At 42.4% G+C, this 21,758-nt stretch overlaps 1 protein-coding gene across 1 annotated transcript in view; it reads left to right on the plus strand.

The window, feature by feature from the left end:
• Window positions 1-21,758, plus strand: part of Phf12 (PHD finger protein 12) — a 43,732-nt gene that overhangs the window by 5,624 nt on the left and 16,350 nt on the right. Inside the window, exons 3-5 of the mRNA XM_057774548.1 lie at window positions 15,341-15,413; window positions 17,918-18,311; window positions 21,490-21,610. Coding sequence (XP_057630531.1) covers window positions 15,341-15,413; window positions 17,918-18,311; window positions 21,490-21,610 — 588 coding nt within the window. The remainder of the gene's footprint in view (window positions 1-15,340; window positions 15,414-17,917; window positions 18,312-21,489; window positions 21,611-21,758) is intronic.

Below are 21,758 nucleotides of genomic sequence, written 5' to 3' on the forward strand. Positions count from 1 at the left end.
ACCAAGCCTAGACAGAAGTGATTCCTAGGCAAACCTTATCTCTTGGACTTAACACATAGCACCAAACGGCAGGTTTTTCTGAGATAAATTACCTGAGTGAAGGAAAGGACTGCTCACAACTTGTGTTTGGATCACCTTTTCTCTCGAATTAATGGACTGTGGAAAGTCAGTCCAGTTAGGTCTTTTCTGGGTTTTCTGTGGCAATTCTCTGTGTTAGGAAATGAATTGTCCTGTGCGTGGTATTAATAAACTCAGCGTGATAGTAGGGTTACTGTGCCTGCCCCAGAGAACTAGAAAGTTCTCAGTTGTTCCCTGGTGATTCTGGCTTTGTTATCACAGTCGTGCATAAGTTGAGCCTTCTGAAATCTGATCCCTAAAAATCTGTAAAAGGGGATACCTGGGCTGGAGAGATGTCTCTGCAGATAAAAGCACTAGCTGCTCTTCCAGAGGACCCGAGTTCTAGTCAGGCACCCACAGGATGTCTCACCACCATTTATAACTCTAGTTCCAGGGGATCTGATCCCTCTTCTGGCCTTTGGGTACCAGGCACACAAGTAGACATACATGTAGATAAAACACCCATACACATAAAATAATTTTTTTAATCTTTTTTGTTTGTTTGTTTTTGTTTTTCAAGACAGGGTTTCTCTGTGTAGCCCTGGGCCCTGGCTGTCCTGGAACTCACTCTAGTTAGGCTGACCTCAAACTCAGAGATCCACCTGCCTCTGCCTCTCCAGCGCTGGGATTAAAGGTGTGTGCTACAACCACCCAGTTTAGTTTTATTTGTGAAGAAAAAAAGCAGGCTGACCGTAGAGCTCTAGTTGCTGATGATGCATCTCTCTGTTTGAGTTGGAAAGGACTGTTGTCACTGATGGAGGGAGTACCACAGCAGCAGTGATGAGGCTACTGGAAAGTGGGTATTTTCCTCATGAAACGGTTCATGGAGTTCTGCTCCAGACAGACAGGGACCAAAATGGTCTGATTGAGAAGTGTATCTACTTCAGTAGATCTCAGCGTGGTCCCTTCCCGTCAGACAGATTTCTGTAGCATTTGCCTCTGTGTGTTATATTTGGAATCGTTGGCTGGCTTTCCTCTCTCTGGTGTTGGCAGCAAGACTCAAAATGAGGTTTTCGAAGAATAAGAGTGAAAAGGTCTCTGTGCACAGGCAAAACTAAGCTCACTTGGAGTTTTGCATGTTTAATTTCCAGTGAGTCATAACAAAGGTTTCACACATACAATAGCATCTAGAAGTGTTCTGTCTTGAAAAAAATCTTTCCCTCTAAACTTTTAAGAATTTTCTGATTATGATGTGTTTGGCTCATAGGACTAATAGTCAACCAGTGAATCAAAATATGTAGGGTTTATTTATTTATTTTAATCTCGTGAACTTGTTTTTGACATTAAAGTACTTGGAAATCTGGTTCCGAGAAACTGCAAGGGACAGTGTCGTCGATTCCTTTCCCTCACTCTATCCCATGAGCTAATATCATCCCACAATGCAAGCGGAGACTGTACTGTTTCCCGACTGCTCAGGCCAGAATAATCACACAGAAACTGTTAATTACAACACTGCTTGGCAGGTGGCTCAGGCATATTTCTAGCCAGCTCTTACATCTTCAATTAACCCATTTCTATTAATCTGTGTGTCTACTTGAGGCTCTGGCTTACCAGTAAGGTTCTGGCATCTTTCTCCTTTGGCTACCTTCTCCGTGACTCCACCTTCTTTCTCCCTGCATTCAGTTTAGTTTTCCCACCTACCTATATTCAGCACTACCCTAGGCCAAAGCAACTTCTTTATTAACCAGTAGTAATACAACATATTCATAGCATACCAAGGGTAATCCCACATCATCACAATACACAAGTACCTAAGTTGGTTTTATGTTTATTTTATTTACTTATTTGTCTTTATGTAATAAATTGGGATTTAGCTGTGTTTATAACAGTCCACTTGAAAACAGAAAGTCCAACTTGCGCTCAGGTTCATAATGTATGCTTTCTGACTATGTGGGGCTTGGCTGTTAATCTTAGGAGATGAGTGGTTAGTACAAAGATAGAGATTATTTAAAAATACTAGAATAGGGACTGGAGAGATGGTTCAGTGGTAAAGAACACTGACTGCTCTTCCAAATGACCCAGGTTTGGTTCCCAGCACATACATGGCAGCTCACAACTGTCCAATTCCAGGGGACCTGATACCCACGGCAAAACATCAGTGCACATTAAAAAGAAAATTAGAATAGGGCAGGGGGGAGGGGAGATGGCTCAGCAGAGCAATTAAAACATTTGCTGTGCTAGCAAGAGGACTGAAGTTTTGACTCCCAAGCTCACATAAATGCCAGGTGTGTGTGGCAGGCTACCTGAAAGTCCAGTCTAGGAAAGCCAGACATGAGATCTCTTGCAAGCTGGCTAGCAAGACTAGTCATGTTGGTGAGCTCTGGATTTGATGGTAGACCCAGCCTTAAAGAATAAAGAAGAGAAATAAAGGAAGATTCCCAGCATCAGCCTCCAGTTTCCACATGCACACTCATCTGCACACACAAAATTAGAATAAGGCAGAGCCAGGAAAATCATCCCAAGTTTAAGGTTAGCCTAATCTTACACAGTGAGTTCTAGGCCAGCCAGGGATGCATAGTGTGACCCTGTCCCAAAGGGAGTTAGGGGTGAGATAAAGATTAAGAACACTGGCTCTCTTGGAGGATCTGGATTCAGTTCACAGCACCCTCTTCGCAGCTCACAACAGTATGTAACTCCAGGGACTACAGTATCCTTTTCTGGCTTTTGGCATCAAGTGTGCACATGGTACCCAAGCACATTAAATTTTTTTAAATTAAAAACAAATAAGGTATAATTTAAAAAATAATTTTGGTATATTTGTGACCCAAATGGTTTGAGTTTAAAAAGGAAATAGCAGATATATTAAAAGGAAAAAAGTTTTCTGTGAAATGACAAATTTGTTGTTTCTGGTGCAACGATCCACCTTAGAGCCTTTCACGTGCTAGTCAAGCGCTTCATCACCTGACTATATCCCCAGCCCAGGTGGTTGGCTTGGTTTGGTTTTTGAGACTAGGCTACACTACATAGCTGATGCTGGCTAAGAACTCAAGTTTCTCCTGTACTGAGATTATATTAGATTGTGGACACCTGACTCGATGTACAGTTTACTTAGTGGCGCTGGTGTAAATTGTTTTGTAAATTTGGGACCTATTTTGAAATGACCATACTCAATGAAAGGTGAGCTGCAGTTATAACCTCAACAATCTTCTACGTCAGTCTCCTGGTGTTCCCAAAGGGTTTCACAGTAATTTACACATGCGCACCACCAACATTCTGGCCTTTGTAACTAACTTGTGTATTTTTTTTCAGTCATAAATATTTGAAAGATGTGTTTATATCTATCTTATCTTTAAATCTGGAGATGAGGATCATATTATATATTATGAATTCTCAGTCATATTATATATTATAAATTCTCAGTCAGGTGTGCCTCCAAGAGTGTTGGGTTTCGTTTTTAAGACTTTTCAAGGCCGGGTGATGGTGGCGCTCGCCTTTAATCCCAACACTCGGGACGTAGAGGCAGGCGGATCTCTGTGAGTTCAAGACCTTATACACTACTCCTGAGCTACATCCTAGTTGTTTATTGTTATTATTTATTGAATTATAAGAGATCCAGATACAAATCCCTTGCCATATATGATTTGTAGATATTCTATCATCCTGTTGGGTATCTTTTTACTTCCTTTAACTCTTCTTTTCTTGGGGTGGGGGTGTATGTGTGTATTTGAACAGGGAGGTAAATAAGGGGGTGGGCTACTCCATACAGCTATCAAGAAGGCAGCTGAACAAGGAAGCAGGTTCAACTAATCTCAGCAACAGTCTTCAGAATGTAAATATCTAGGGTGGGCTGCATACACTATCAACATTTGCATTTGGACCAGAGGCAAGTTTTACTATCCCTCTGAGTTTTGCCCTGGGAAGATTTTGTCATTCCCGTGCCTGAGGCATTGGAGTCCTTCCTTTTTTTTTTTTTTTAATATTCTCTTTTTTTAATATTTATTTATTTATTATGTATACAATATTCTATCTGTGTGTATGTCTGCAGACCAGAAGAGGGCAGCAGACCTCGTTACAGATGGTTGTGAGCCACCATGTGGTTGCCGGGAATTGAACTCAGGACCTTTGGAAGAGCAGGCAATGCTCTTAACCACTGAGCCATCTCTCCAGCCCCTGGAGTCCTTAATATGACTGTGCACACATTCACTCAGAATTTCACTCCCACATTTGAGTTCTATCCCTGTAGTCCACATGTGAGGGTAAAAAACCAATTTTTAACTTTTGGTTTTTTTTGAGACAGGGTTTCTCTGTATAGCCCTGGCCATCCTGGAACTCACTCTGTAGACCAGGCTGGCCTTGAACTCAGAAATTAGCCTGCTGAGATTAAAAACATACCACCACCACGCCGAGCTCAGAGAACGAATTTGTACAGGTTGCCTTCTGACCTCCACGTACTTGCCCACACAAATATATATACATACAGCAAATAAGAGTGCGAAGAGACCGTACTCTGTGATTTGATTTAATACTGTTTCAACATTTCAGGGTGACTCCTAACCAACCCCAAGAATGAAGTTTTTAATCATTTTAGCTTGATTGGTAAGAACGTGGGGTAGAAATAGCTCCCTGTCGTTATGCTTTTTGAAATGGTTAACCAGATGAATCATTGTGCCCTCCAGCACACACACTCTTGTCTCTACGTATCTTTATGTAAACTTAAGTAGTAAAAATAGGACCAGGTGTGGTAGTAGTCCCTTGTAATCTCAGCACTTGGGTGGCAGATCAGCTCAGGTCCTTGTCCTAAAAAGCATAAAGACAAACAAAAGGATAGTAAACAAGGAATCAGAATGCAGAGAATATTTGCCTGAAGGTTTTATGTAGCTCATAGAATCAGGAGAACTTTTTTTTTGTTTTTACCTTTGACATACATGCAGGTATAGTTTTAAGAGAAATGAGTTACATCTGTTTCTATTGTGACAAAATAGAAAACAGGGCACTAATTGTATGCTTTTGGTTATGGGTAAGAGTGGTAATCCATCTCTGAATTTGTCTTTAATTTCCGGTGCGCACACACTTCCTTGGGTGTGTGGTTAAGTGGACCACTCAGTGCAACATTCTCCTTAGGCTTCTAGTGACTCTTACAGTAATTAGTACAAGCATCTTAAAACCAGTATCGGGTTTTTACCTTAATTAGGGCCAGGGGAAGGGTGCTTTCATCTTGTTTATGGAAGTCAGGATACAGTTTGCGGGAGTCATGTAGGGATCAAACTCAGGTCATCAGGCTCAATGGCCTTTTGCCTACTTAGCTACCTCTCCAACCCCAGTAGTCTTGCTTTAAGATGCCAGAATTCCAAATCAACAGAATGGAAGACAGATTAAAATCAATTATCTCTACTATCTCATTCCTCAACTTTTCTCCCCCCACCCTATCCTCCATACCACTGGATTCCTCCTTTGACGTAAGGGCCCCAGGAAGTACAGCATGATGATCAGCATTGGCATTCACACAGGTGACACTTAATAAGACACCTCTACATAATGCTAGCCTCTCAAGAAACACAGGACAGGAGTACAGCTGTCCCCTTGCCAGTTTCCTGAAAGAGGAGGACATTGTATTCAGTACAGTCCTAGATGGGATTTCAGAAAGGTACTTTGGTGTTCCTGATTTGTCACCATGCCCGGGACACTGCGCAGGTCATTTGTTGACTACTTTTCCCGTGACTTGCATGCAGTTAAGAAGAATGAGATGGTGACTGTTTCTCCTGCCTGCTATTTCCAGCTATCAGAATCATCAGTCTCAGCAAACGAAAACAAAGATGAGGTTTTAGCACATCTCTGTGGTAGGAAAAATTGAGAATGAGATGTTTATTAATTTTAAATCTCTGGTAAGCCGGGCGATGGTGGCGCACACCTTTAATCCCAGCACTCGGGAGGCAGAGGCAGGCGGATCTCTGTGAGTTCGAGACCAGCCTGGTCTACAAGAGCTAGTTCCAGGACAGGCTCCAAAACCACAGAGAAACCCTGTCTCGAAAAACCAAAAATAAAATAAAATAAAATAAAATAAAATAAAAAAATCTCTGGTAAGAAGGAACCAAATTCACTACTACATAGAACAGTTGTTAAATTCACAATAAGCAAATTCCAAGTACGTCTTGCAAACTGTTGCGATTTCCCAAGTAATGACAAACTTTATCAGCTCCTTCAGCGTTCTCCTTCCATTTGCTGTTGTACTGAATGAACAATGCATCTTTCCCATATGCTTTCATGTGAGAGGCATGCAAAATAACACTAGCTGGGGAGCAGAATGCTACGTGGGCTGTTCTGTGAGAGTGGCACCTCAGGCTGCTCCTTTCCTCCAGTAACATTTGCTTTCCTATATGTCACTCACTTTACTATTTAATTTTTTCCTTTCTTTTTCTGAAAAAATTATATGGATATGGGATATCTCCCAAAAATGTTTGCTAGTTTTGACAGACCAAAACACCAGTGCAGTACCAGCAAGTTGGGGAGTGCCAGAACCTAACGCTAGTCTCCCTAGTCTGCTCTGTGTGAGACTCCTTCTGAAACCAGCATGCATGAACAAGAGGTGTCTCTGTGGACTGGAATATTTTATCTTTATTTATTTATTTGTTTATATCACAGCCCAGAAACCACACTTCCAATTCCAGGCCAGGCAAGGGAACCTCTCAAAGTTACTAATGAGCTTGAGTTCCAGGTAGAATCCAGATTGTAGCAACACCAGCACACCTGAATTAGAGGTTTTCACTCAGTTCTGACCGATACAAAGATGTCGGATATTATTTTTCTCCTGTCTTTGTGCAGAGCAAAGAAGCTAATAAAATACTTGGGGTGAGTTGGCCCTGCATTGGAAGTTAAGTAACAGGGACCTACCATGGATTTTTTTTTTTTTTTTTTTTTTTTTTTTTGCGGGTGGGTTGGGGGTGGCGCTTGGTACAGGATTTCTCTGTAGCCTTTGCTGTCCTGGAACTCACTCTATAGACCAGGCTGGCCACAAACTCACAGATTCACCTGCCTCTACTTCCTGAGTGCTGGAATTAAAGGTGCGGGCTACCACTACCTAACCCACTGTGGCCTTCTATCATAAGCCATCAGCTAGAGTTCTACTGTTTCCCTTTTGGAAAGATTAGCGTAAAATTTTACGGTGAACATAGAAAATAATCAGTACTGGTTTATGAAAATTTTACTCCGTTAACCTCACTGAATATATTTGGAATAGGTTGGTTGCATATTCTCTCCTTTAATTTTGCTTGCCATCTTTTTTGAAAGAGCATCCTCTTAAATGATTTTTGGGAGAATTCTGTCACTGACTTAAGCTGTTTAACATTTGCTTTACTCTGTCATTTGTGATTACTTAATCCTTCCTCTGTGGTCCTCCTGGTTTTGCCTAGCATAGCCATTTGTTATGTAGCGAATAGACAGACCTGGCTAATCTGTTAATATCAGACCTCTCTGCAGGCTGTGGTTTTGGTGTTGAAATAGGCTGTATATTAGCAAAGTATATGCAGTAAGGTAAATAACTCAAATTTAGGGCTTGCATGCTTGTTGAATTACTTAAATTTGTATATGCACAGATATCCCAAAAGTGGGCCAAAGGGAAAAAAATTATGCTTCTCTATCTCTGAGAGATGTGTTCAGCTTCTAAATAGGTCACTAGAGGTGTAACTGGAAGGGTTTGGAAGCCCGAGTCTGCATTTAGCAGTGGCATCAAACCACAAGACATTCCTGACAGCATGTCGAGATTACTGCAGTCCTTAAGGATGGGAAGCTTTGAGGTTTATGAGAATTGGGGGGTAGGGAGCAAGCCTGATGCTATAGGGCCCAAGTAATAGTCTCCCTCCTCTGTCAGAGGGTGGCAAATGAGGCAGGGGTCTCTCTCTCTCTCTCTTTTTTTTAATATTTATTTATCATGTATACAATGTTCTCTGTGTGTATGCCTGCAGGCCAGAAAAGGGAGCAGACCTCATTACAGATGGTTGCAAGCCACCATGTTGGTTGCTGGGAATTGAACTCAGGACCTTTGGAAAAGAGCAGGCAATGCTCTTAACTGCTGAGCCATCTCTCCGGCCCCAAGGAGTCTCTTTTATATTAAGTAAAAACTTGCTGCCTAAATTAAGTTCAATTTTTTTATTGCAGTGTGTGTCCGTGTATATGCATGCATACATGTCAAGGCAGGAGGATTGGGGCCTTGGGGCCAGCCTGGGCTATATGTTTCATGAGACCTTGTCTTTAAAAAAAAAAAAAAATAGCTGGCCCAGATTGCTGAGTTGTTTCTGTAATATGAGCTTGGTCTGGCTGTTACCTTTTCCTTGGTCATCCTCTAAAATTTGGTGACAGAAGCTAAATGTGGTGGCTCACTTCTGAAATCCAAGTACTTAGGAAGCTGAGGTGAGAGGAACATCACAAGTTCAAGGCCAACCTTTCTCACACAAAACAACAAAAATTTTGATATCAAAATAGTACTTTTCATACTTCTGAGACTCTTACAAAGTATATAGTTGTTCTTTCTGACATTTAAATATTCTTCAGCAGTATTAAAAAATTACTCTTGCTAGATAGGGTGGTGCATGCCTTTAATACCAGCACTTGGGAGGCAGAGGCAGGCAGATCTCTGTGAGTTCTAGGCCAGCTTGGTCTACAGAGTGAGTTCCAGGAGAGCCAGGGCTACACAGAGAAACCCTGTCTTTAAAAAAAGAAGAAGAAAAATTACTGTTGAGGTCAGAACGTTGACCCTTTCCCAAAGATAGGTAGGCTGTAGTGTCAACCAGGAGGTGAAAGAGTAAAGCCAACCCATCTATTACAAAGACAGAAAAATTCCGAGAACAGCCAGATGATAGATGTTGTAGCAGAGGTAGCAGAGGCAAACACGGGTGAACTCTGGTGTTTTCCCTGCCTCCTCTTCCTGTGCTGTTGCGAAGCTTTCTCCAGCTGCCCTTTGCCAAGAGGATGTCACAGCCAGGTCTACATAGAAGGCAAGAAAACTTGGGGCACAGGCAGCTAGTTTGGAAGGATGTGTGCCTGTGGAGGTGATGCAATAGCTAAGTTTCTCAGTGGGCATTTGTGGTTGCCTGGCACCTCGTTGGTCTCCTTGTTAAGACTGTCACTCAGGCTTTGCATGAAAACCCATAGCGTGCACTTTTATGATTTGAGTGAGTGGTTAGGCTAGTAAAGAATCACTCAGGCACTTTTCTCTCGATGTCCTCCCATGTGGCCATTTTCTGCACCTTCGAGAGGTCATGCTTGAATAGGCAGTGTCACACAGCTGTCCAGAGGAAACTTGCTGCTTTTTCTAATACTTAAATTTCATTCTGTTGAAGTATGCAGTGTTATATTTGGATATGTTGATAAATTTTTTTTAATATCTTAGTATACTCCTGAAGAAAGAATGTCGTGAGTTCAAGAACAGCCTCAAGGCTGAACATGTCTCAGCAGTGGAGCACTTGTCTAGATTCCCGTGGCCCGCTAGTTTTAGTTTCCAGTATTACCCAAAAGCAATGGGAAGGTAAAAATGAGAAGGAACAGCCCTAGTTACATTAATGACACCATGTCTCAAAAGAATTTTTCTTTTCTTACACAGGCAGGGTCTCATGTAAGCCAGCAGGGCCTGGAACTCATAATATGGCCAAGGGTAGTTTTGAAATTCTCTTCCTGGCTCTACCTCCCAAGAGTTAGGATAACAGGCATGCATTGCTGAGTCTGGTCTGTGCAGTGCTGGTGATTGAACCCACAGCCTTGTGCCTGCTGGGCAAGCACTTTACCAACTAAACTATATCTCTAACCTGAAGAATTTTCTTTTAGCTGGCTCAGGAGGCAGAGGCAGGTGGTTCTCTTTAAGTTCGAGGCCAACCTGGTCTGCATAGTAAGTTCCAGGATAGCCACGACCACACAGAGAAACCCTGTGTGTGGTGGTGGGGAGGGGGATAGCTAGATATAGTAGCATATACTTTTAATCCCAACGCTCTAGGAGTCAGAGGCAGATATGTGAGTTTGAGGCCAGCCTGGGCTACATAGTGAAACCCTGTCTCAAAAAGGAAAGTGAAAATGTTAGTAGTTGTGTACACACATGGAGATTAGAGGACAACGGTTTCTCCTTCCGTCAAGGGTTCTGAGAATGGAACTCAGATTCTCACTATTGTATTACAAGTGCTTTTATTCTGAGCCATCTCATAGGCTCAGATGTATATTTTACAAATTTTTTAAAAAATATTTATTTATTTATTTTCTATATATACAATGTTCTGTCTGTGTGTATGCCTGCAAGCCAGAAGAGGGCACCAGACCTCATTACAGATGGTTGTGAGCCACCATGTGGTTGCTGGGAATTGAACTCAGGACCTCTGGAAGAGCAGGCAATGCTCTTAACCTCTGAGCCATCTCTCCAGCCCTTTACATATATTTATTTATTTATTTGTTTGTTTGTTTGTTTATTTTTGGTTTTTTTTGAGACAGGGTTTCTGAACCATCTCTCCAACCCCCAGTATTATTTTAAAGCCAGAAAATGAAGTAGAAGTCCTTGCTCTATTGGCTAAAGAGTCACTGGTTTTCCGGGACAGGACAACCCAGGTACAGAAGACAATTGTTGGAGGACTTCAGTCTTCTTAGAACGTGGATGTTCTCAGGGGCAATCTAAAAATCAAGATGCTCCAATACTTTTATGTATCTAAGCACTCATCTAGGAGTCCCTACTCCCAGAGCCTTTTCATCGCTGCCAAAATGCAGAAATAAATACTTGTAAAACTCTGGCTTCCTCTAGAATCCATATGTGCCTTAACCTCACCATCTTTAAAGGGTCACTGACTGAATTACCTATTGAATAGCTATGAATGATAAAGGGAGTGTGCTGTCCACTGAAATGCCAGATGACTGGTGTGGGTCTGTCTGTAAAAACTGATTTGTTGAGTAAATGTGGTATTGTTACTGGGGACCCTTTTTCCTTTGTCTGTGATCTCTGGGGGAAAAAACACCCTGTCTGAAATTCCAGCTAGTTCCAGTTCAGGTCCTTCTTCAGCTCAGCTCCAGTTCAGACCCCTGTGAATGCTCCATAAAAAGGGTCTGTCTGCCAATGTGAAGGTAGACAGACGGGTATGGCCCTCCACACTATCCATAGATGTCTGGCTCCTTTTATGAATAAACTTGAGGTAGCTCTGTTTGACAAAACAAAAAACCACTTAGTCTAAAGCTAGATGTTTATTCCTGTAATCTTAGCTCTTGGGAAGTGAGGGTGAGAGAATCAAAAAGTTCAGTCATCTTTGCTACATGGAGAACAAAGCCAGCCTGAAATTCATGTAGTGAAACTTCATGAGACTGTGTCTTAAAAAAAGAAAACGATGGGACTGGAGAGATGGCTCAGTGGTTAAGAGCACTGGCTGCTCTTCCAAGGTCCTGAGTTCAATTCCCAGCACCCACATAGTGGCTCACTACCATCTATAGTGGGATCTGATGCCCTCTCTGTCATAAAGTTGATAGAGTGTTCACATACATAATTCTTAAAAAAAAAGGAAACAGCTCCATTCAAGATTTAAGAGCCAAGACACTGATTTAGGTTCTAATTCTACCACAGGCTGGCTCCATAGTTTCAGCTGTGTCAGTTACTCATCTGTACATTACGAATAAAAATTATGGGCCTGGCAGTGGTGGCACATGCCTTTAATCCCAGCACTTGGGAGGCAGAGGTAGGCGGATCTCTGTGAGTTCGAGGCCAGCCTGATCTACAAGAGCTAGTTCTAGGGTAGGTTCCAAAGCTACAGAGAAACCCTGTCTCGAAAAAAAACAAAAGAATAAAAATTATTCCAGTGCTGTAATGAAGATCAAATGAGAGCATCTGAAGCCATATGTGGTAGCTTGCCTTTACTAGATGAATTTGAGTTTGTAGCCATCTAGGGCTACATAGTGAGACTCTGTCTCGGAGAGAAGGGAGGGAGGGAGAGATCTAAAGCACTTTGTGAACTGTAATACACCAAACATAGCATGAAGTCATCACTGCCATTTCTAGGCCTCGATGATTAGGAGTCATATTGATGTCTAGGCAGCACTGGTTGTTAGAGTGTTCTCGTTGCTACGCAGTGGAAACTGGTAGAAGTAAGCTCAACATTATCTGACTTAACTTTCAATGGTTTTCTTTTATGAAAGACGGCCTCCAGCACCGTCTTCATTTGTATGTGCAGAAGTTGGAGTAGGGTAGAACCTTGTTTTTCCCAACAAGCAAGTCGTAAAGACTAGAATGCATATTTAGTTTTCAGAGTTGCACACTAAACTAGTGGAAACACCGTTCTTTTTTTGTTTATTATTTGAGTGTGTGTTGTTCTTAAGCTTAGTAGCTATAAAAATGGTCTTTTGAAAACCAACAAGGAGCTACTCGTCTAGCATATGGGGACCCTGGATTTGCTATCCAGCACGGCAGAAATGAGAAAAGTTGAGGGTGAGATGGTCCAAGTGTGGCCTTTGATGCCCAGATCTTCTCACTGTTTTGTGATTTAGAAAACATGAATAATTTTTATGTGATTTGACCACCAAAACAAATGCCTACCAAACGGCATGACCTGGTCTCCTGACTTCTAAGGGGTTGGGCTTACTTCCTATAAGCTTATTCTTTCAGTATATGTCCCCACCCCTTTTTAGGTGCTGTAAGGAACCAGAGCTCTCAGAGAAAACTTTGTAGAAATAACACTTTATCCAATAGAATTCTGGATGAAGGACTGGGAGAAGACCTATGTGGTTGTGGCTTTTGGCGCTAAAAGAATAGAGACAAGAAGAAACAGCACAGGCTGTGTAAGCCAGCAGACTGATGGAACTGGAGACAAAGATGAGGTCCTGGCCATAGGGGTCTTAACAGTAGTGAGGAGCTTGAAATTTTTATTTATTTTTGGGTTTTTTCTTTCTTTTTTTAATATTTTGAGACAGGGTTTCTCTGTGTAGCCCTGGCTGTCTAGAACTCACTCTGTAGACCATGCTGGTCTTGAACACACAGAGATCCTCCTGCCTCTACCTTCCTAGGGATTAAAGGCGTATGCCACCCAGGTTTATATTCTGATGCAGTAGTTCTCAACCTTACTAATGCTGCAACCCTTTAATGTTGTGGTGACCCCAAACTATGAAATTATTTTCATTGCTACTTCATAACTAATTTTGCTGCTGTTATGAATCATAATGTAAATATCTAATGTGCAGGATATTTGATGTGACCTTTATAAATCATAATGTAAATATCTAATATGCAGGATATTTGATGTGACCTACAAAGGGGTTATGTCCCACAGGTTGAGAATCACTGTTCTGATAGATGAGGTAGGGTACCATTGAAGGCACCTTTTATTTATTGTACTGTGTATGTGTGTGAGAGAGAGAGACAGAGAGACCAACCCTAAGAGACAGACTGACCACATACCAAAGAATCGCTTGCAGGACTTTGCTCTCCTTCCAACATGTATGTTCTGAGGGAGGCCCAAACTCAGGTAGTCAGGCCCAGAAGCAACAAGTGCCTTTACTGACTGAGTCAGCCATCTCATTGGCCCAGTTTATTGGGGTGGGGTGGAGTTGAGACAGTCTCACTGTGTAGTCCAGGCTGACATCAAACTCACAGTGATCCTCCTGCCCCCAACACCCTTAATGCTGGGATTATAGGTGTGAACCACCATGCCTGGATTTAAAGGGCACCCCACAACTGACTTAGGCATGCTAGACAAGTACTCTACCAACTGAGTGATGGTCCCAGGCTAGAATTTACATTCTAATGCATTTCTAGATGTTGCTGTTTAACTGGGAATCATACTTTTAGAATAAGATACCTGTTGTATTAGCAATATAAATGTGACTCTTGTAGGAATTTGATAACTTTAATGGAAATAATAATCTAAAGGTCTGTGAGTTCTAACCCTAAACAGCTTGGGTTCTGAGCTTTGCTTGTTTGGCTTGAGTTTTGCTTTGTTTTGAAGCAGAGTTTCATGCATGCTAGGCCAGCTTGTAAATCACTATGTAGCTCAAGCTGGCATCAATCTCAATCTTACTGCCTTAGCCTCCCAAATTCTGGGCATATGTCATGCCTGATATAGCTCTGGTTTTAATTAAGGCTTCATTTATTAAAAATGCAAGGAGGCAGGCTAGAAAGATGGCTCTAAAGTTGAGAAGTTGAGAGAGCATCCTGTTCTTTCAGGGGACCTGAGTTTGGTTTCCAGAATTCATATCAGGTGGCTCAGAACTGCTTGTAACTCCAGCACCCTCTTCTGGCGACTATGTGGTGCACATACATACACACAGACAAAACACTTCATGCACATGCCCACACACAGAGAAAAAGGAACTCAACTGTTTAACAGGGCGAATATTTATGAGTAGTCTAGAAAGTGCAGGTGGAGAAGCCATGTCTGGTAACCTACCAAAACGCAGTGGACCAAAACAGACTAGTAGAGGCTTGAATTGGGATCAGCTTGGTGGTTTTCTGTTGTACATGTAGTTGGCCAGGACCACAGTTATTTGGAGACTTACCTGCTCTGGTATGTCCAAGATGATTCATAGCAGTAATTGGTACGACCTGTTGGGAGTTCAACTAAAGCTGTTGATTGCAGTACCTTAAACCTCCTCCATGTGACTCTCTTAACAGAGCTCGGAGACAGAACATTCCAAACATATAAGGTTGGAATCTACAGATTGCTTAAGGCTCAGGCTTGAAAGTTACAACATGTCAACGGTCTTGCATTCTGTTTGTCAAAGCGAGTCACAAGACAAGCCTAATTGAAGAGGAGGGCAGAGGACTGCTTGTGGATGCGAGACTAAACAAAGCCATGGAGCCTAGAGCAAGCTGTAGGAATGGCTAGCGGGGGTGGGGGTACAGCTTTACTGGCAGGAGACTATCACAAAAGAAGAAGTGGCAAATGTTCACTGGGGGCATGGATACCTGAGGAGGCCTGTCAGGTTAGAATGGACTGTGTGACAAGGTTCTGAAGCACGGAGAGAAGGGATTGGGTTTAGACTCAGACTTTGAGTGAGGCATAGTACAGAATTCGGGAATGATTCTTCAGGCTCTCAACAGGCCTTTTCCTGTAAACCTAGGGTCGACAGCTGTGGATTTGGCTTCTCTTTTTAAGTTGTAGAAGGAGTTTCCCCTTGAGATGATGATACGTTGTTAAATAGGCATTTCGAAGGACATGAGAGCTCTATCAGGGCTCCAGAACTGGCCACAGCAGTAGTTAGGGACATGCAGCTTGTGCCAGATCTATTTTCAGCTGCATCCAAGGGTTAGTTACTTAGTCTTGCCCTTGTCTTTTCCCCACAGTAACCCTCCACTGAGTGAAGAGATGTTGCCTCCTGGGGAGTGGATGTGTCACCGGTGCACTGTTCGCCGAAAGGTAATAATGCTGCTTTCTGAAGGCTCCACTCAGAATACCAGAGCTAGAGCAATGATCCTTCAGAGCTAAGGGGCTTGATCCTAAGGGCATTTCATCCTCTTGTCCCTTTTAACACTGGAATCACTATTCTCTCTCCATGTTGACTGTAAGACTTAAAACTCCAGACGTGGGATGTGAAAGAGGGCAGAAGGGGGGGTGTGTTAATCCAGTGAGCCATGTTAAGTCACTAGTGACAGGCTTAGTCTGATCTTACTGATCTCTTAGGAAATAGCCTGAATATGGTGTCCTTATCTGTGGCTCCAAAAAAGAAGGCTTCTTCTCAGTTCCATGGGGTCTCCAGAGGCTTGATCAGTTTTATTAAAGGAGTAGATTTTGAACCCCCCTGTCCTGGTTGTCTGTTCCTCTTTGTTTCCCTTTTCTCTAGGTCAGTACTAAGTGAATTATGAGCATGGTTAATTATTTTCTACTTTGAACTTTTTTTAATTTAATTTATTTACTTATTTGGTTTTTCAGGACAGGATTTCTTTGTGTAGCTTTGGAGCCTGTCCTGGAACTCGCTCTGTAGACCAGGCTGGCCTTGTACTCACAGAAATTTGCCTGCCTCTGCCTTCTGAGTGCTGGGATTATGTGCGCCGCCACCTGGCTACTTTGAAATTTTTTATAGAGAGCAAGAACTAAACTTTCCTTTATCTCCCTTCCCCTCCCAAAAAAGGAAGTACGTGTGTGTCACCAGATTATATTTGATCCCGCCTTTACATTACGGGCTTTAATTAGGATTTGTCTGTAGGTTACCCTGCTTTCTTCCCACACTAATTGTATAACCAAAGAATTTCTTTTCTTGTGGCATCACTGCTGTTTTCTTGGTCATAACATGATGTCACGGTCAGTGATGATATCCTCGGTTGCAGAAACAGAAAGAGCTACCTAGCTTCCAAAGCCCTTTCCTGTGCGTCTCATAGAGCATGCCCTATCTGTTCAGAGACTTACTATGCAAAGAAGCTAGACATGAAAGGGTTGGGATCAGCCAAGGAAAAGAGGTGAAAACTTGCTAGTGCCCATTGTACGCCAGGTGTTTACTGTTATTCTGCTTAATCTATGCAAGTATCTAAGAATGCTGGTGGCAGATCTTAATTATGGAAAGGAACAGACTGAGGCTATGAAATACAGATTATTTTCCCAAGGACTCAGGAATTGAAAGAGCCAAGATTGGAACCAAATTTTTCTCTCATTCTAAAGGTCTGTTACCTCTTGTTCTCTAGAAACCTTTGCTTGCTAGGAACAGTATGCTCTTTTCCTAGCATAGGGCGTTCCTCCTGAGATGGTGCTCTGACTCACTTTCACATAGACCTCTCTACCTAAGGGTTCCACATCTGCCTTATCCACTGTCACCACCACTCCCCTTTGACCTCAGTATTCATAGTGAAATGGATTGAAGTAGATTTCTTTTGGGTCTCATGAACTCCTGATGGTCAGTCCTGTTATGATTCCTGGGGAAGGTCACCCATGCCTTTCATAGATGCAGTCCTTTTATCACCACCATATCCCTAAGAGGGAACGGATTCAGTGCTTTCACTTTGCAGATGGAGGAATTCCTGAGCTGCCTAGGCAGGACCTAACTAAATGGAGATTAATATGACACTTTGTTGATTTTAGAGCCTTGGGGAGCTGCATTGTCCACTTTCCATTCCTACTAAGTTCACTGAAGTCCTTTTGCATTTCATGCCTTCTAGAAGTATCACTTTCCAAAGTATCACTTTCCAAGTTTCTAGCTAAGATGGAAAGCCACGGTTCTTGGGTGCCTGCTTTCTGCACTGGTTTTCTCTGTGTGGCACCTTTCTGTGCCATCCCCTGAAAAGTGAGCTTTCCCAGCCTGTTTTACCTTTGCAGACTTTCTCTGTTTTGAGCTATTTTCAAAACCTGTCGGTAGGTCAGGATACACTTGTCACAGGCAAGTAAGTGACAGTGACCTTTGTATTACAGTGTTCTTACCGTCATCTCACTAAATTTGTTCCGTGTTTAGTTTGTTAGCGGCTTGCCCTGTGCTTCATATGTATATAGGTGTTAAGTATCATACAGTGAATTACAGTTATTCCAAAATTCCCACACTATTTTCAGTAATTCACTCCTGCCATGTTTTCTCCATTTTAGTTAGTTCAGCTATAGCTGTATCTAGGGCTAGAGTAATGGCTCAGCAATAGAGTACTGACTGTTCTTCCAGAGGACCTGGAACATCTACATGGTAGCTCTCAACTCCAGTTTCTGTGATCTGAGGCCTTCTTCTGGCATTGATGGGCATCAGGCATATATGCAGGCAAAATACTAATACACACGATTAAAATTAAAATATATATCTCAACTTTAATAGGCTGCTGTCCCAGGTCCTGAGGTGGATGATTCTGTGATGTGTAAGGGACTTTGTAATTTTCATAAGTGGTCTAGCAGGACATTGTATACCCATCTCTATTTGTTCTTTTCATGATGGGCCCACCTATTCATTTGCGCAGAAACGAGAGCAGAAAAAGGAGCTGGGCCACGTCAATGGACTGGTGGACAAATCCAGTAAACGGACTACATCCCCCAGCAGTGACACTGACTTGTTGGACAGATCAGCTAGCAAAACTGAACTCAAGGCCATTGCCCATGCCCGGATCCTGGAAAGGAGAGCCAGCCGGCCTGGCACCCCCACATCCAACGCCAGCACAGAGACCCCCACCTCTGAGCATAACGACGTTGATGAGGACATCATTGACGTGGATGAGGAGCCAGTAGCAACAGAGCCGGACTATGTGCAGCCTCAGCTGCGGCGGCCTTTTGAGCTGCTGATTGCTGCCGCCATGGAGCGGAACCCTACCCAATTTCAGTTGCCCAATGAACTGACTTGTACCACTGCACTACCAGGTTAGCGACATCCTCATCCTCATCATCTCTCCTTTCTTACCCTGGCTTTCCAGAGGGTTATTATTTAGCCCAAAGAGCAGTGCTGCCTGCAAGGTTACTGCCTATAGCCATTGTCTTTTGTTATTATTCCTCATTCTGCCTGGAGATAGCATCAAAGGTTTTAGTTGTCATAGTACTTACTCAGTTTTTTTATTTTCTGAGTCTTCTGTCTTCTGTCCTATTGTTGCCCTACAGGTTTTTTTCCTAACATAAGCCAAGTAGGGTGACACATAGCAATAATCTGATCACTTGGGAGGGTAAGGCAAGAGGATCGTGAATTTGAGGCCAGCCTGAACTACATATTGGGACTGTCTCAAAACATAAAGAAGGCTCAAAAAGATGGCTGAGTGGTTCAGTGCACAGACTGCTTCTGCAGAGACCTGAGGTTTGGTTCCCACTGCAACTCATGACCATCAGTACCTCCAGTTTCAAGGGGTCCAATATCCTCTTCTGGCCTTTACAGGCACCAGGCGTGCACATGGTGCACATATATGCAGAGGGCAAACATTCATGTGCATAAAGGAATAAATTTAAAAAAAAAAAACTTAGTTAAAAGAGGGACTAGAGAGATGACTCAGCAGTTAAAAGTACTTGTTCCTCTTCCAGTGGACTTGAGTTCCTTTCCCTGCGCCCATATCAGGCAGCTCACAGCTGTCTCTGACACCTGACTTCTGTAGGCACATGCACAAACCCACATGCAGATAGATGATGCACAGAATTAAATTATTTAAATTCTTTTTAAAGATTTATTTATTATGCATAGAGTATTCTGCCTGCATGTGTGCCTGCACCCCAAAAGAGGACACCAGATCTTATTATAGATGCTTATGAGGCACCATACGGTTGCTGGGAATTGAACTCGGGACCTCTGAAAGAACAGTCGGTGCTCTTAACCTCTGAGCCATCTCTTCGGCCCAAATCTTTTAAATTTCTAAATAAATGAATGAAGAAACAAAGTTTAGGAATATAGTTGGGTGGTAGAACTACATGCACAAAGTCTTGGATTTGATCCCCAGCATCTCCTCCTCCCCTTTGCAGACAGCTGCTCTTTGGTTGGTTCTTATTTATCATTCTGGGGAGAGAGGGAGAAAAAGAGTATGTAAGTATGTATGTCTGCCTGTACTTTCTTCTTAAATAACATACTGTACAAACTTTTACAGTTTGTTCTTTATTCTTAAAATGCAGTCCAGTGGTTTTAGCATTACTGTAGCATTTCATTAGGTTTTTGTTATGGCTCCATAATAGTCCATTATACAAATGTACTATAATTGATTTAAACAGTTTTCTGTTCATTGCCATTTAAATTGTTCCTAACATTTTTTAATTTATTTATTTTTATGTATATGGCTTTTTGCCTGCAAATATGTTTTGTGCACCATGTGTGTGCCTGGTGCCCACAGAACCTAGAAAGGGTATCAGATCCCCTGCAACTGGAATTAGAGATAGTTGTGAACCCCCATGTTGATGCTGGGAATTGAACTTGGGTCCTTCAAAAGAGCAACCAGTCCCTTTAACCATTGAGCTATCTTTCCAGCTCCTAATATTATTAGAATTGCTAGGTCACAGTTGGCAATGGTAGATTTGATAGCTATTGTCAAATTTCCCCTTTTAACAAAGAAAACCAAGTCATGGCTTCTGTTTGATACCATGACACTTCTAGATCTCTTTTTTTCCCCCTAAAAAACAGTCAGATTGGCTAGGCATGGTGTCTTAATTGCCTGTAATTCCAGCATCAGTTTGAGGCAGAAGCTATGTAGTGAGTTTTTCACCAGCCTAGGCTACAAAGTGAGACCCTGTCTGAAAAAACAAAAGGTAATATGGGAAGATGGCTCGGGGAATAAAGCACTTGCCGTGCAAATGTGAGAACTGGAGTTCATAATTTCAGAACCCATGTCATCAGCCAGGTGGGCAGGACAGCCTTCCGGTAATCAGATTGTGGGAGACGGAAGTGGAATAAGCTTGCTGTCCAGACAAACTAAAGTGTTGAGCTCCAGAAGAAGAGCTGCCTCAATATGTAAAGTAGACTGCAGTCAAAGGAAATCTCATGCCTTCAGATAAAGACATATACAAAAACAAGAAAATTGGAAGGCTTAAAAAGGACACGTGAAGCCTGGCAGTGGCGGTGCATTCCTTTAATCCTAGCACTTGGGAGTCAGAGACAGCTGGATCTGTGAGTTTGAGATCAGCCTGGTATACAAAGTGAGCACCAGGACAGCCAAAGCTGTTAACACAGAGAAACCCTGTCTCGAAAAACCAAAAAAAGAAAAAGAAAGGAAAAAAAGAATACACATGATCCAAATGTGCCACATTCCTCTTGTCCCAGCATAAAAAGATAGAGGAAGATGCATCTCTGTGAGGTTGAGGCCAGCTAGGGCTGCAGAGACTGTGTATGTGAGAAAGGAGGAGGAATATGCGTGCATGGATGGAAAAGCCTATCGGACAACTTGCAAGATAGCTGAGATAGTAAAGGCACTTGCCATGCAAGCCTGGGTTTGATCCCTGGAACCCACATAAAAGTGGAAGTAGGGAAAAGTTATCCTCTGACCTTTACACATGTACATTTTATTTTAAAGGGCACATATATCTATGCTTATTGGCGCATAACTTTAATTCCAGCACTTGGGAGGCAGAGGCAGATGAGTATCTGAGTTCTAGGCCAGCTTTGTCTACAGAGCAAGTTCCAAGTCAGCCAGAACTACAGAGAGAGAACCTGTGTCAAATTGGGAGGGAGGGTTGCATATGGAATCTGCTTTTCTGGTTTCTATAGAGACATTAAATTGCTCAGTTATCTTCACAGACTAGTCTTTGTTGACCATGTGACTTGGACATAGGTTGCTACTATCCCAGGTTTCTGGTTATTTCATATTGGTAAGATCAGTGTGTTTCTGCCATTAAGCAGGTAACTCCTGCTTCTATTCGCCATGTATCTGTTGTGGTCATCCCGTGTCGTCGTCTCCCCCACCCTTCTTTCTTACTCCTGTTTTGTCACTTGAAACTAGCCCTGGGGTCCTCAGAAAGAAATCTATCCCAGCCATGGCACATGCTTTTGCTTAGATCTGTTCCTTTCACTTAATGTTTTCCTATTCCAACAAGAAATTCGAAGCCAAGGGCAGTTCAGCACCACCAGCTTCTTTTCTAGGTTCTAGCAAACGGAGAAGAAAGGAGGAAACCACGGGGAAGAACGTTAAAAGAACACAGCATGAGTTAGATCATAATGGTCTCGTTCCCTTGCCGGTCAAAGTCTGTTTCACGTGTAACAGGTATTTTTTTCTATGCCTATATTCAACAAATGCAGTTTTTTTTTCCCCCGCTTATCCTTTTAAGTCCTGTGTGTTAATGTGGACAGCGATATTCTGATGGTATAAGCACACAGAACTAATTGACTAGCCACTTCCTTGAATATGTCAA

This window comes from Chionomys nivalis, chromosome 7 (genome assembly GCF_950005125.1).
Source record: "Chionomys nivalis chromosome 7, mChiNiv1.1, whole genome shotgun sequence".
Classification (NCBI taxonomy): Eukaryota; Metazoa; Chordata; class Mammalia; order Rodentia; family Cricetidae; genus Chionomys; species Chionomys nivalis.